The sequence below is a fragment of the Panthera tigris genome, chromosome B3, assembly GCF_018350195.1.
Source record: "Panthera tigris isolate Pti1 chromosome B3, P.tigris_Pti1_mat1.1, whole genome shotgun sequence".
Classification (NCBI taxonomy): Eukaryota; Metazoa; Chordata; class Mammalia; order Carnivora; family Felidae; genus Panthera; species Panthera tigris.
In genome coordinates, this window is record NC_056665.1 from 37,951,433 (window position 1) to 37,965,409 (window position 13,977).

The following is a 13,977-nucleotide window of genomic DNA, read 5'->3' on the forward strand; positions in this document are numbered from 1 at the left end:
TGTGGGTACGTTTCTGCCTTCCTTCAAGAATGGGTTCTAATAGTGGGAAGGTTAGAGTCAAGAGAAGAATGGCCATGCTTCATCAGTGACCAACAGACACGGACAGTCATCACAGATGAAAGTGTCTGCAGCTGGCTGGTCCTGCCAGTCACACTTTTGATCCTGTTAACGAGACCCTGAGGCTTCTAGAGGAAATGCAGCTATGGACGGGACAATTGCTCAAGAACCTGGTTTCCTGGGAAATATTAAACCCTTTTTGAAATTCCTTGTCTTTACAGAGACTCATGTGGAATTGGGACCATCGATGAAAATGGAGCAACCTTGGGAGAAGATTCTGAAAGAAGAGGACTCCAGTCTCTCTCAGGCAGTGCCTTCAAATGGTGTAGGTGTGGGGCGTGTATGTACGTCAGCAAATGAGTTTCAGACCTTTTGAAAGAATAGCCCTGGTTTGGGAATGGGGTTACAGAATTGAACAGTGGCTGTTTGAGAACAAAGGGATTATACCTCCCTACCTTCTTGGATGATATTCCAGTAAAGACCTGTTCTCCAAGGAAACACACTCTTGGACATCAAATAGACCACTCAGGCACGGGGAAGCTATGGGTTTGGAGTCAGCTAAAGCATAACTGTAGTACATCTGTCACAGAGAATGCCACACTTGGGAGCACTTCACACTTAGAGCTGGAAAAGACATGTCTCTCAAGAGGAAGGCTTCCCAAATTAAAGCAGTGCATCAGCATTGTGGGATCCATTGAGCAGGTAAAGACAAAGCTGCTTCACAGCCTGCTAGGAATAAGAGCCCTGATTAAAGGTCAGGCCAGCCTTCAGATTCCGGTTTCTTCTGCTATTTTTCCTTTACTATTTATCTCCATGAACTTGTCTGCAATTATCTGTCACCGACCTTCTTTCTCTCCGCCTACCTTCCTTCTTTCTATTCCTTCCTTCTTTTCTTTCCTTCCTCCCACTCTCCCTCCCTTTCTCCCTTTCTCCCTTTTTTTTTTTTTTTGTTCTTTTTGTTTTTAAGATATGCTGTACTCCCAACATGATGTTGCTGAATATCAATGTTGTTTTCCTTCTAGTGGAGATGGCTCTCTGTTATGCCATCCGCATGCTCTCCTGGTCCTTCCTGAGCTCCTGGCCACACCTTCACCAGGGCCTAAACCTGTGGCATTGTTTAGCATCCTGCTCTAACTAACTAAATCGACTAGCTGGGAAATGCTCTTCATCATCTGCAAAGTGTTACTACTAATGAGGTAATTTTGAGAGTTTCTGGAGCAGTAATTTAGGCAGAACTCTGAATTTAAAACAAACGAACAAACAAACAAAACCCAGGAAGGCAAGACGATGATTACATATGCAGGTAAGCTATAAGTGGGAAGCAAAAAAGATAGGCCCAGTATTACCTCCTAAATTTTAGAAATAACTGCCACAATGAAAAACTCTAGGAAAAAAAGGCATGTACTTCTAAGATGAATGTCTTTATGAAAAATGTTCTTTTCACACATGTGGACAGCATGTGGATGCAGGATTAAACCATATCTGAGGATCCCTAAATTAGATATAACCAAGATCTCCTGGTGGTAAATGGTCAAGTATATGGGATAATCCAACATGGATATCATCTTTAGGGAAGGATTTGCCTAGAAGGACAGACTAAAATTGCTTTTGAATCCATAAACTGATGTTCAGTTTCTCCAAAACTCAAACATATCCATGATTAATTAGCTTTGGCAGCGCTGTTGTGTGAAAAAGAATAAATTCTTCCTGCCATTAGGGCTCTATTTGAGTGCTTACATTCAGAGTATGAGTGAAGTGACTCTCAGAGATGGAACTTTCATTCTTTCCTGAAAACCAGGGAGGCCATTGGTCTGGCCTGTTCTTTAATAATTGTTAACAGTCTGAAATGTGTTAAGCTTTGTACAAAACAGATATCAGTACCTCAGATTGTCAGCACTATTTGAAAGATATAAATAATATTCAGAGAGAGTAGCTGACCTAATCAGGATTTAGGGATTCAGCATAATTACAGTCCTGAATTTTAGAGCATGAAGGCCTTGCCTTTTTTGTTTGTTTGTTTGTTTGTTTGTTTTACTCAATAGGCTATTATGGGCTCAGAGAAACGAGCCTTGGCCCTACAGTCTGACTCACCTAGGTTCGAGTCCAAGCTCTGCCGCTGTCTGCTACACATTCCTGGGCAAGTTACCATCTGCTATGGATTGAATGTTTGTGTCTCCATAACATTTGTATGTTGAAGCCCAGTTCTTGGTGTGATGGTGTTTGGAGGTGGGGCCTCTAAAAAATAATTAGGTCATGAAGGTGGAGGCTTCATGATGAGATTAACGCCCTTATAAGAAGAGAGACAAGACAGATGATTTCTCTGTCATGTGAAAATATAGGAAGAAGGTGGCTGTTTGCAGAGCAGGAAGAGGGCCCTCAACACAACCTAACCACACTGGCACCCTAATCTTGCACTTCCAGCCTCCGGAACTTGGAGAAATAAATGTTTGTTGTGTAAGCCCCCCAGCTTATGTCATTTTGTTACGGTGGTCCAAGCTACGACAACATCCTCTCTGAATTTAAATGTTTCTCATCTCTAAAGATGATAGATCCCTGCAGAGTTGCTGTGAAGATCATAATATGTGTAAAGAGCCTTTCACAGTGTCTTACCTCCAGTCATGTTTAGGTTATTAGTGTGGATGAGGAAACAGGCTCAGAGAGGTTAGGTGGTTTGCCCAAGATCACATAACTAGTCACCTTTCCCTTCCCCCATACCATCCATGCCCAAAGCCCTAACTGTCCAGAACGTCCTGTAGGACCCCTTACCAAGCTGTGCTGTCCTTGTTCAACCTTCCTTTTACTACCTCCTTCATCAGAGCTGACCTGGTCTGGACCTGCTATTTCTTTCTTGTTTGGAAAGTGGCCTGTTCAACTAACCCCTATGAACATGCTAATGAACCATGGCATGGAAGAAAAGTGAGGGATTTGAAGTGAGAAGACATAGGATCTAGGCTGTTACCACGTTACTACATGGCCTTGGGAAGTCACCTCTCCTGTGGGCTGTTTCCATTAGGGGATCATTCAAGGTGCTTCTGATTTTGATACCCTAAGTGTCTCTGACTTAAAGTGATTTTGACACCCTAGGTCTCTCTGACCTATTAATTGGTATGTGTTGTTTAATAAACTCCTGGAGTTAGCAGAGCCAGCAAATTGAAGATATATCTTCAATTGAGTCATTTCATGTACTATAAGAAAGACCTAGGGAATTTTTCCCCTCTATTTTTTAAATAGGAAGCTCTTTCTAGAAATTTACAAACCAGTAGAGGAAGAGCTGTTTACACCAACTATACGTACAGGTGGTCACGGGGAGAGAACCCCAAAGAGTGATATTCCAGTATTTCAGGGTCTGCAAATCCCCCAAAACAGTTCTCAGTTCGTAAGACCTAGAAACTGCATTTAAGCTATAACTGTCAATTAAAAATGAGAGTCAGAGTCCCTAAGCTTTATAAAGAGGATAAAAGGCAAAAACAGAGAATTCACTGAGCAGAGACATACAAAGGGAGAGAATTGTGTGTAAAGGCCGCTCGGATGAGTGGCAATTTTCTAGGGCTAATTTCTGCAATCGCTTTGAAAGATATATTTATTCAAACGAGTCTTCCTGAACTCTGAAACACTTTCTGAGGAGAAAAAAATGTTCCTGTGGAACAAAAACACTCAATGGATCAAATTCTGGTTGAAGATCAAACAGAACAAAATCAGGAAGACTTTTTTAAAATAGACGGTGTATATGTCAAATGTGAACTTTCCTTTTCTAGAGACCCATCTCATTTTACTGCTGCATTGATTTCATTTTTTCTGCTACCTTCCTAATATTTTCTGAGAGCATGTGACATAGATAAGGACCACTGAGGACAATTATGACTGATGGTTGGAACCTGCCAGGGATATGTACAGGGAACCTGGCAGAAGGGGAATGGAAAGAAGCCTGTGTTCCTATATTCCTGAGAAAAGAACCATCATCATCTTCTCTATGGGTAAAGGAATAAGAGTGAGCCTCCCAAAGGACCTGTGTTATCACCAAAGTAAAGCTTGACATTATAGTTTTCTTGGGAAAAATGTGTACATAGCAAGTCTGATGATCCCAGATGGCTAAAAGATACTTGCAAAATTCTTATGACACCCCACCTTTTCACATTTGCTGAACCTACATATGTATTCCACTTTATTTTCATTCATAGCACTCATCACTGCCTGACATTATATTAAATATCTGCCTTCCTCACCAGAATATAAGTCCCAAGAGGGCAAAGACTTGGTTTGTTTTGTTCACTGCTGTATCCCCAGTGCCTAGTACACTTCCTGGCACATGGTAAAAGGTGAACAAAGATTAGTGGAAGGAAGGAAGGAAGGAAGGAAGGAAGGAAGGAAGGAAGGAATAGTACAATTTAAATTCATAGCCACTTGGGCTGGATTTACAGCACAAAACCGTTCTGTGATCATACAAGTTATTTGCAAACTCACAGCTTGAGTTTTGAAACACCAGCAGACCACTTGGATCTGAAAATGTCCATACCCTTGACCAAGAAATGGTCAAGTAGCTTATGGGTTGCCTGGGTGGCTTAGCTGGTTAAGTGTTCAACTCTTGATTTTGGCTCAGGTCATGATGTCAGGGCCATGAGATTGAGCCCCATGTTGGGCTCTATGCTATGCGTGGAGCCTGCTTAAGATTCTGTCTCTCCCTCTCCCTCTACCCTTCCCACTCACATGCTCTCGCTTCCTCTTTCTCTAAAAAAAAGTAGCTTAAATAGTACAAAGATTTATGTACAAATATGAAAAATGTTCATGGCAGTTTGATTTATAACAGGAAAATTTTTAATTGCTTATTAATAACTAAAATAATTATTATAATTAAAATAATTATTATATTAATGATTATAATATAAAATATAAAATAATATATATTTTATATAATAATATATAAATAAAATATAAAATAATTATAATGATTATAATATAATTATTATTATATTATATTATATTATTATAATAATATAAATAATGACATTTATAATTTAATATCTAACAATTGGATAATAGCTAAGAAAATTATGGTATATCTTTAAGACAGAATATTATGTAGCCATCAAAAACATTTTATAAAGACTTTTAAGTCATATGTATAAAAGCTTATGATAAATTGTTGGGAGAAAAGAGATAGATCACAGTTGAATATACTGTATGATACCAATAGTGGGCCAAGCCAAAAATTTAAATAATGCCAAAGGGTTATGGTATTACAGGAAATTTTTTTTTTTTTGGATACTTTGGCATTTTTTCCCTCCTTTCTGAACTTCCCAAATTTTCTGTGAATGATCAGATCACACTCTCATGAATGAAAAAGATAAAGTAAAAAAATTAAGATTATTTTGTGGCTTACTGATAACCTAACATTTTTTTCTGGTTCATATAAGTAAAATTGCTAGTCACATGCAATAGCAATGTACATTTAGGTGATGTCATGAAGAGAGGTAAAGACAATTTGTCATTTACTTCTTGCAAGAAAAAAATTGTTTTGCACATAAAGCTGTATAATTTTAATTCACTTTGAAAGTTTCATGCCAAAAATGCATTAAGTGAGGGTGGCAGTTTCTTTTTTTTTTTTTTTTTTTTTAATTTTTTTTTTAACGTTTATTCATTTTTGAGACAGAGAGAGACAGAGCATGAACGGGGGAGGGCCAGAGAGAGAGGGAGACACAGAATCGAAAGCAGGCTCCAGGCTCTGAACCATCAACCCAGAGCCGGACGCGGGGCTCGAACTCACGGACCGCGAGATCGTGACCTGAGTTGAAGTCGGACGCTTAACCGACTGAGGACGGTGGCAGTTTCTAATAAATCAGACAAAATGGAAATTGTTTTAAAAGATGCCACAGGTTTTGTTTCTGTTTTTGTAATCTTCTTCCTTTCCTTCCTTTAAGAATGTAAATTAAATGAGGTTTCAGGAGGGAAAGTGAATCTAAAAGAGGAAAGAACAGTTCTAGACTTCTTTCTGAATCTCATCTTGTATCTCCAGGCTACAGGGCTCTCTAATTCTTGCCAAAGTATGACCTGCCCTCTCTTTAACCCTTTAGGGCAAGACAAGAAAGGAGACAGGTTTGTGCTGGGCACAAAACCCACCAGGGAGGCACGCCGCACTCTTCAAGAAGTAGGCTTATTTGGGGGAGCCTGGGTGGCTCAGTCAGTTAAGCATCCAACTTCCGCTCAGGACATGATCTCACAGTCGGTAAGTTCAGGCCCTGTGACGGCTTCTGTGCTGACAGCTCAGAGCCTGGGTCCTGCTTCAGATTCTGTGTGTGTGTGTCTCTCTCTCTACTGCCCTTCCCCTGCTCATGCTCTGTCTCTCTCTCTCTCTCTCTCTCTCAAAAACTAAATTAAAAAACATAAAAAAATTTAAATTAAAAAAAGAAGTAGACGTATTTGGAAAAATGTCTATTCATGTCCTCTGCCAGTTTTTAATTGGATTATTTGTGTTTTTTGGGGTGTTGAGTTGTATAAGTTCTTTATATGTTTTGCATATTAACCCCTTATTGGATATATCATTTGCAAATATTTTATCCCATTCAATAGGTTGCCTTTTTTGTTTTGTTGATGGTTTCCTTTGCTGTGCAGAAGCTTTTTATTTTGTTGTAGTCACAATAGTTTAATTTTGTTTTTGTTCCCCTTGCCACAGGAGACCTATATCTAGAAAAATGTTTCCACAGCCAGTGTCAAATAAATTACTACCTAGGTTTTCTTCTAGAAGACATCCAGATAGCCAGCAGACATATGAAAAGATGCTCAGCATCACTAATTATCAGGGAAATGCAAATCAAAACCACAATGAGATATCACCTCACACCTGTCAGAATGACTAAAATTAAAAAAAAAAAAAACATAAGAAATAACAGTGTTGGCAAGGATGTGGAGAAAAAGGAACACTCTTGCACTGTTGGTGGGAACGCAAATTGGTAGAGCCACTGTGGAAAACGGTATGGAATTTCCTCAAAAATATTAAAAATAGAATTACCATATGATACTGTGTATTCACCCAAGGAAATGAATGGAATATTCATACACACAATGGAATATTCATATTCACACACAATGGAATATTACTTAACCATAAGAAAGAATCTTGCCATTTGCAATGATGTGTACAGATCTAGAGGGTGTAATGTCAAACAGAGAAAGACAAATACCATATAATTTCACTCATGTATGCAATTTAAGAAACAAATGAACCAACGAAGAAAAGAGACAAAAAAACCCCACCAGACTCTTAAATATAGAGAACTGATGGTTATTAGAGGGGAGGTTTGTGGGGGGATGGGTGAAATAGATGAAGGGGATTAAAAGTACCCATGTGATGAGCACTGGGTAATGGATACACTGGTTGAATCACTATATTGTATGCCTGAAACTAACTTAACACTGTATGTTAATTACACTTCAATAAAAATAAAAAAAGAAGTAGGCTTATTTCTTTTAGTAGATAGGGCACATTAAACCTAAAGCTGCTCCTAGATACCCCCCGCCCCGCTGGTTTTCAGAGTATATATTTTTAAACTTGAAACACTTTGTTCAGAAACCATATAATCTGATGCTAAACGGGTACACACTTAGCACAGCTGCTGTGGTGTGCGAGGCCTGGAGCCCCACCTATTGGGCACTTCGGCCTCTCTCCTTTTCCTGGGGGTCTTGGATTGAGTGTTATGGGGATATGGAAGTTCTGTAGAAAATGAATCTGGTCTAATCCCTTCCTTATACAGATGGGGGAAGTGAGACTAGATGGGGTGGTGTCACTGTAACACATGTTGCCTGATTAAAATAGTTCAGCTGACTCACCTGTAAAATAATCACAATTTTTTAACATAAGGATCAAGGGCATATGTTGGAGAGATACTAAAGAGAGTAATAATGTAACAACAGGACCCCAAAATTGACATTAAAAGGTTATCCCCCAAACCTATTCTTTCTATATCAAAGGTGATTTTACAGCAGAGGTATGACTTATGAAATAGGATTTTCCTTTCCTTTTTCTTCTTTAATTTGGAAAAAGTTTTGAAAATACAGAAAAGTACAGAGAATAAAATAAAAAACTACCACGGGCAGTTGTTAATCTTTTGTCTTCTTTGCTTTGTGTATAACATATACTGTTATCTATCTATCCATGGCTCATAAACAAGAAAGCAAGCTACAAAAGTCCAGTAGTTTAAACTGGGGGAATCTCCATGCGGATGATTTAGATAACATTAGATAATACAGAATACATATAATATATATGATATATATATGTATGTATATATATATGAAACAAAGAAGACAAGAATATATATAAACATTGTATATTTTAAGAGTATATTTTAAATATTTATAATTATTATTATAAAATTCAGATATGCTTAAATTGTTTATATATTTATATACATATGGAAATTTTAAAAATCAACACATAAAGTACAGTTGAAATCCTCTCTGTATTCCTTTTTAGCTCATTCCTCTCCTTTCCCCATTTCCGGAAGCAAACACACTCATGAATTTAATCTGGACCCTCGTGTCCAATAAATACATTTGTTTGCTTCTTTTACCCACAAAGTAGATTTTTTATTATCAAAATATTAGTTGAAATTAATTGGATCTTAACATAGCTGTTAGCATGCCTGCCTTGAGATAATAAATTGATGTTTTGCTGAGGGAGGCAATTTTAGCAACTTTAAGCGTTTAACTAGATCCCTGAAAATAAAGACCTCAGATTTCTTGAAATAACTACAAACTCTTCCACTGTTTATTATCTTCTTCCTTGGATCCTTGTGCGGAGCCTGACTGACTCAAATTTACCCTTCTACTTCTTGAGTGTTGGTTATTTGGTTAATGTTCTAGAAGACAGAAAAGGCTCTTAAGGTCACAGCCAATGAAAGCAGACATGACAGGCACCATCCTGAGGGTGAAGGAAACAAACAAAAAAATACACCAGAAATGGGTTCTCTGCATACAAGACACCAGGTAGAGAAAATGTTAGATTACATTAGGAAGGCGGAGATATAGTATCGCTTAGAAAGATTTCCATAAAAAATGATTGAAAGTTTAAAAAATTTCTAATGCTTTGAGGCTCTGGCAGTCACAGAGTCCAGTTCTGCGCCCTGGCTCTGTCACTTACTAGTTGGATGCCCTTAACTTCTCTGTGTTCGGGTCCTTCCAGTAAAATGAGAATAATAGTACGTGCTGCATAGAGTTGTTGTGAAATGAAGTGAGCTAATCCATGTCAAGCATAGGAACAGTGCCCCCCACAGAGGCGGCACATGACACATGTATCCTGCTAGTCATACTAGTAGTGGTGGTGGTAGTGGTTGTAGTAGTGGTAGTTAGTAGCCGTAGTAGTTATAGTCATGGTAGTAGTAACGTTTGGAAAACTAGCCCATGTGGAAGATCATAACCTTGTGTGTGGGAGGGTACAGACTCCGGAACCTCACTGTGTCCTCTGGATCCTCCACACAGTTGGTAAAAACCAATTGTGTGGGCCTGGGGACAACGACACTATAGCATATTTGGTGGGCGTAGACGGTGCACAATCAACTTTAGCTGTTATGCATATTCCAGATACAGAATGCCTTCGTGTTCTTAAGGCACGTCCTATTTTTAAAGTGTAGAGTCAAGCTCGCAATTTCCTCATAGCAAGAAGTCAAGGGAAGCTGGAGGAAGGCTCTGATTGCGTTGATTAGTTTATCCTAGAGCAATGTGTCCCGGTTCGGAAGGACTGTCTGAATCACTGCTGGAGATACAGCTCTGACTAGTCACAGCTCTGCGGAAGTACAAGGAGATCCAAAAGGCGGGCTCTTTTTCCTTGAAAAGGGGCGGCTAAGCTCCCTCTGAAATTCTTTTTTGAGAAGATCCCCAGAGGAAGGGAGGCCTAGAAGATGTCCTTAAAAATAGACCAGTGGGGGTGCTTGGGTGGCTCAGTCAGTTAATTGTCCAACTCTTGATTTTGGCTTAGGTCATGATCTCATGGTTTGTGAAATCCAGCCCCACATCTGGCTCTATGCCAACAGGGCAGGGCCTGCTTGGGATTCTCTCTCTGCCTCTCTTTCTGCCCGTTCTCTGCTCATGCTCAGTTTCTCGAAATAAATAAATAAACTTAAAAAAAAAAATAGACCAGTGAATTCTGATAACAAGTGCTTTACAGTTCTAAAGCATTTCTGCACATATTAACAGTACCAACCTTCATAAGAAACCTATGAGAAAGGAGCTATTATCCCCCCTTGTCAGAGGAAGAGGTGAGGCACTGAAAATTTCAGTGACTTGCTCAAAATTCCTATATTAGGAGGAGAATCCAGCTCTTTCCTGCTTCTAGTTGAGAACTTTTATTACTCATACAGACTCTGGTGGAATGTTCCTTGCTGGCACGTACTTGTCTTTGTGGGAACAATTTCATTCCTCCAACTTCTTTGTTACCTTATTAGTTTTAGGCAGCTTAATTCTAAATCCCATACCCTTAGCAATTATGTTCATAGGCAGTCTGTGTGTGCGTGTGCACGTGTGTATGAATGCACACGTACTCACCCATGCACACACACAAGTGCATGCTAGGGGGGTAAGTGAATTTTTTTCATTTTGTATTTCTTTTTAGTGTACTTTTAAAAGATGAGAATCTCAGATTGAAGTTGAAGACCATTGTGATTGAGCCAGATTTTGAGTATGCTAAATCACTTTTCTGGATTGAAACCTGAGCAGTAATTCAGTCCAAACTGAAAGGGAGTGATTTTTCACATTAAATGAACCTTTTTTTTTTTTCCTTTTCTGAAAACATGATCTAATGTCTTTTATAAAAGGAGAGCCAAAGAACTTCTGTTGCAGTCTCCAGCTGTCAAACCTGCCTCCCATACTTTTGCCCTGCAGCAAAAGGCAGGGACATCAGGTGACAAACCCCAAATTTCAACTAGTCACACAAATTACAGACCTTCCTATCATGATGTCCTCTTGACCTTTTGCCTTTCCCCTACAATGAAGAATGAGACACAGTTTAAATCAAAATGACTCTCATGGGCAATTTTACAAAACAAATAGAAGCACAGAGCCTCCCCCCACCCCCTCCCCCCCAGTTCCCCCCGCTGGGCCAGCCTGTTCCCTCTCTCCATGCAGGCAGGAGCTCATAATTAGAAAGACCTTTCCCACCCCAGACAATGCTGCTCTGCTTGCCAAGAGCCCTGTTTGACTTGAAGAAAGAGTTTGACAAAGTAAATATTTACAAAAACAGCTAGAGTCAGATGCCAAGTCCCGCTTCTGGGGAACACTTAAAGAAGTATTTACAAGAAAAGGCTTCTCCGTGGGGCACCGCACTGCCCGGTGGGGATGCTGATTCAAGGTCCATTCTGGCTCTATCAGTGTTTCTGTTAGCCTTTTCCATGCCAGGACGCTTTTCACAGAGTATATGAATAATTACATTTACCATTGAAGAGTCAACTCAGAAATGTACCAATTCGGGACCACAGGAAAGAGTCTTTAAATGTTACTGCTCCAGCACTAGGGAGAAAGCTTTGTGAAGTCAACAGAGAGGAAATTAAAAGGCAGGGCTAATTAGCACTGGGAAAACGTCATTATTAAAAAAAATTTTTTTTTTATTTTTGGAGATAGATCGATTACCTCACGGGACCTAGTCATGTTTGTATTACCTGTAGATCTGTTGTCTATAACACTGTGGGACTTGAGAGCTCAAACATGGTGAGAATCAAAACAGGTGCCCCCGCCTGTTCCCATTATGCACATTAGCCCGTGGCCTGTGCACAGCCTGTTAAACAGCTGAATTTGAAACAATCATGGTGCAGGCCAAACATTAGCCCGAAGGCCTATCTGTCTAGGGATTTGGCCATTTACATTGATTTTTTTTTTTTTACCCACATTTTTCATGAAACACAAATATTTGCCATGGCAACTGGGGTGTCACATGACATGCTGGTACATAAACAGCTTGGAAATCTCTTAAGGGGGCACAGCCCACCAGTGCTGCAAATCCAGGGAAAACATCTTGAGGAAGATTTGGGCGTTAAGATGAAGGTCTGGGAAGAGCAGGTAACAGTCTATGTAGACACAGTAGGATTCATTTCTTCTCTGCCACTCTTCCTTTTCTCTTTCTTCCTTCTTTTTTTTTTTTTTTTCTAATGGGAGCAGCTGTAAATATGACCACATAGGGTAAGCCCAGAAAAAGACACTGCCAGCTGTCTCCTTTTTCTGGTGAAAAGTTTCAATTATCACAACTCTGTGGCTCATAAACATAAGAAAGCAAGCTTCAAAAGTCCAGCACCTTTAAACCCAGAGAATCTCCATGAGGATTAATTATGTTGTACCGTGAGCTCCTAATGTCAGAGAATACAGAATTTCTTCTCTTTCCTCATTAGGATATCTGGACAAAACTGGAGAGCTTGCTTTTTAGCCTGTGCCTAAAGACAAATGAAGTCGAGTAAAACCTCATAATAACATACCCTATGCAATGTGAATTTGGATACAAAGCAATAGCTATTGTATTCCAGACTCCTGGACCAGCTAGCGATATAGGTTGGCCCAGTCATTTAGTTAATGTGACAATAATGTGACATGCTTGAATTTTTTAAGACCCCACTGATAATGTAATGCTAGAGTTTACTTATACAGCAATCCCCCTGTAAAAATCAAATGCATCTCAACAGCTGAAGTATTTATTTCTATGTCAGTGGTACAATTCTATCAGATGTGTGCACTACCAAAAACCTCACTGAGAATATTGTAAATAACAACAGTTTTCTTTTGTTAGAAGGATGAATACCTTTGATGTTTGTTTCTTGGCAGAGACCTTCTTCACTTCCACTGGAATCAGCTGTGGTTTCTGAGGTGTACCGAAAGGGGCTGTGGACAGAGGCGATGCAATGTTACCTCTTCCAGAAAAAGGCTGAGTCATTGGGTGGATGTTATTGGGTTTGCCACTTGAAAGTCAAATGGCTCTGACACCCTTTGACTGTTCACTCTCAGCCCTGCCTGTATCAATTCAATCAAACATTTGTGATCACGGACTTCAAAAGGAAAGCAAAAAGCAAGGGAGGGCAACTGTTCCATCAGAATATAAGATGAGCTCGTTTTATGCAAACTGCCCAGATGAAAAGGCAAATTTTAAAATAGCAGGCAAATTAGAGAGTAATATTTGTCATATAAAAATGTTTCACTATAAGATCTTTTTAAATAGCCATATTCCCAAGTTCATTTAATAGGTTATAATATAACTACCTGTGCTGGACTATTCTGTGTAGTCAGTAAAAAAGACAATTCTGAAGAATTTAAATGGCTTGGGGGAAATAATACAAGTGAAAGAACACAGTAAATATTACTTTTGAAATAATATTTATAATAACAATATTAATGAAATCTATAAGCAACAACTTTTAGAGCACACATCCGGTCCATAGGTGGGTAGGTCTACCTGCTAGACAGACAGTGCTCAGGAGAGAAACCACATCTCTCCTCTTGCCTGGCAGCAAATCCAACTGCCCTTTACAAATAGCTCAAGTCTGACTTGAGGGGATTCAAGTCAGGGGAGAAATTCTCAGGGGAGAAAAATCCTTACCCTACTGTCTCCAAGAAAGAAAACAAAAATAATTAAACAGTTAACTGAGTCAAAAGAGTGAGGTTTTTTCCCAACTGTCTTAGCGCACCCCTTCTCTGTCCATTTTGTAATAACCATCTTAGAAAGGACAGATACTGGTCAAAAACAGCACCTCAGTATACAATTTGGAATCCCACCATGAGCTCCCAACTCTCTCACATTGTCTCAAGTTGGCTGCAAGCAATTTCTTCAGCCATCTCTTAAAAAGTAGCACGAATTCCAGAGTCTTGTCACTAAAATTCACCTCCGCCAAAGGCAACTTGGTTTGACCTGCTTTTCAGACTTCCTGGCTGCCAGCAAGACTCCCTGACTGTAAAACT

General features: G+C 39.4%; 1 protein-coding gene across 11 annotated transcripts in view; it reads right to left on the minus strand.

Annotated features, from left to right (window-relative positions):
• The window catches only part of IQCH (IQ motif containing H), a 212,729-nt gene that overhangs the window by 105,057 nt on the left and 93,695 nt on the right, over positions 1-13,977 (minus strand). For 10 of the 11 annotated variants that reach the window (XR_006218555.1, XM_042988561.1, XM_042988564.1 and 7 more), the window contains 2 exons: positions 12,827-12,906; positions 10,988-11,026 (listed from right to left, as the gene is read on the minus strand). The exons of the other annotated variant lie outside the window; for it this stretch is intronic. Coding sequence is in view for 9 of the 10 variants with exons in the window: in XM_042988561.1 (XP_042844495.1) it covers positions 10,988-11,026; positions 12,827-12,906 (119 nt within the window). In the remaining variant the exon portion in view is untranslated. The remainder of the gene's footprint in view (positions 1-10,987; positions 11,027-12,826; positions 12,907-13,977) is intronic. 11 annotated transcript variants of the gene reach the window in all.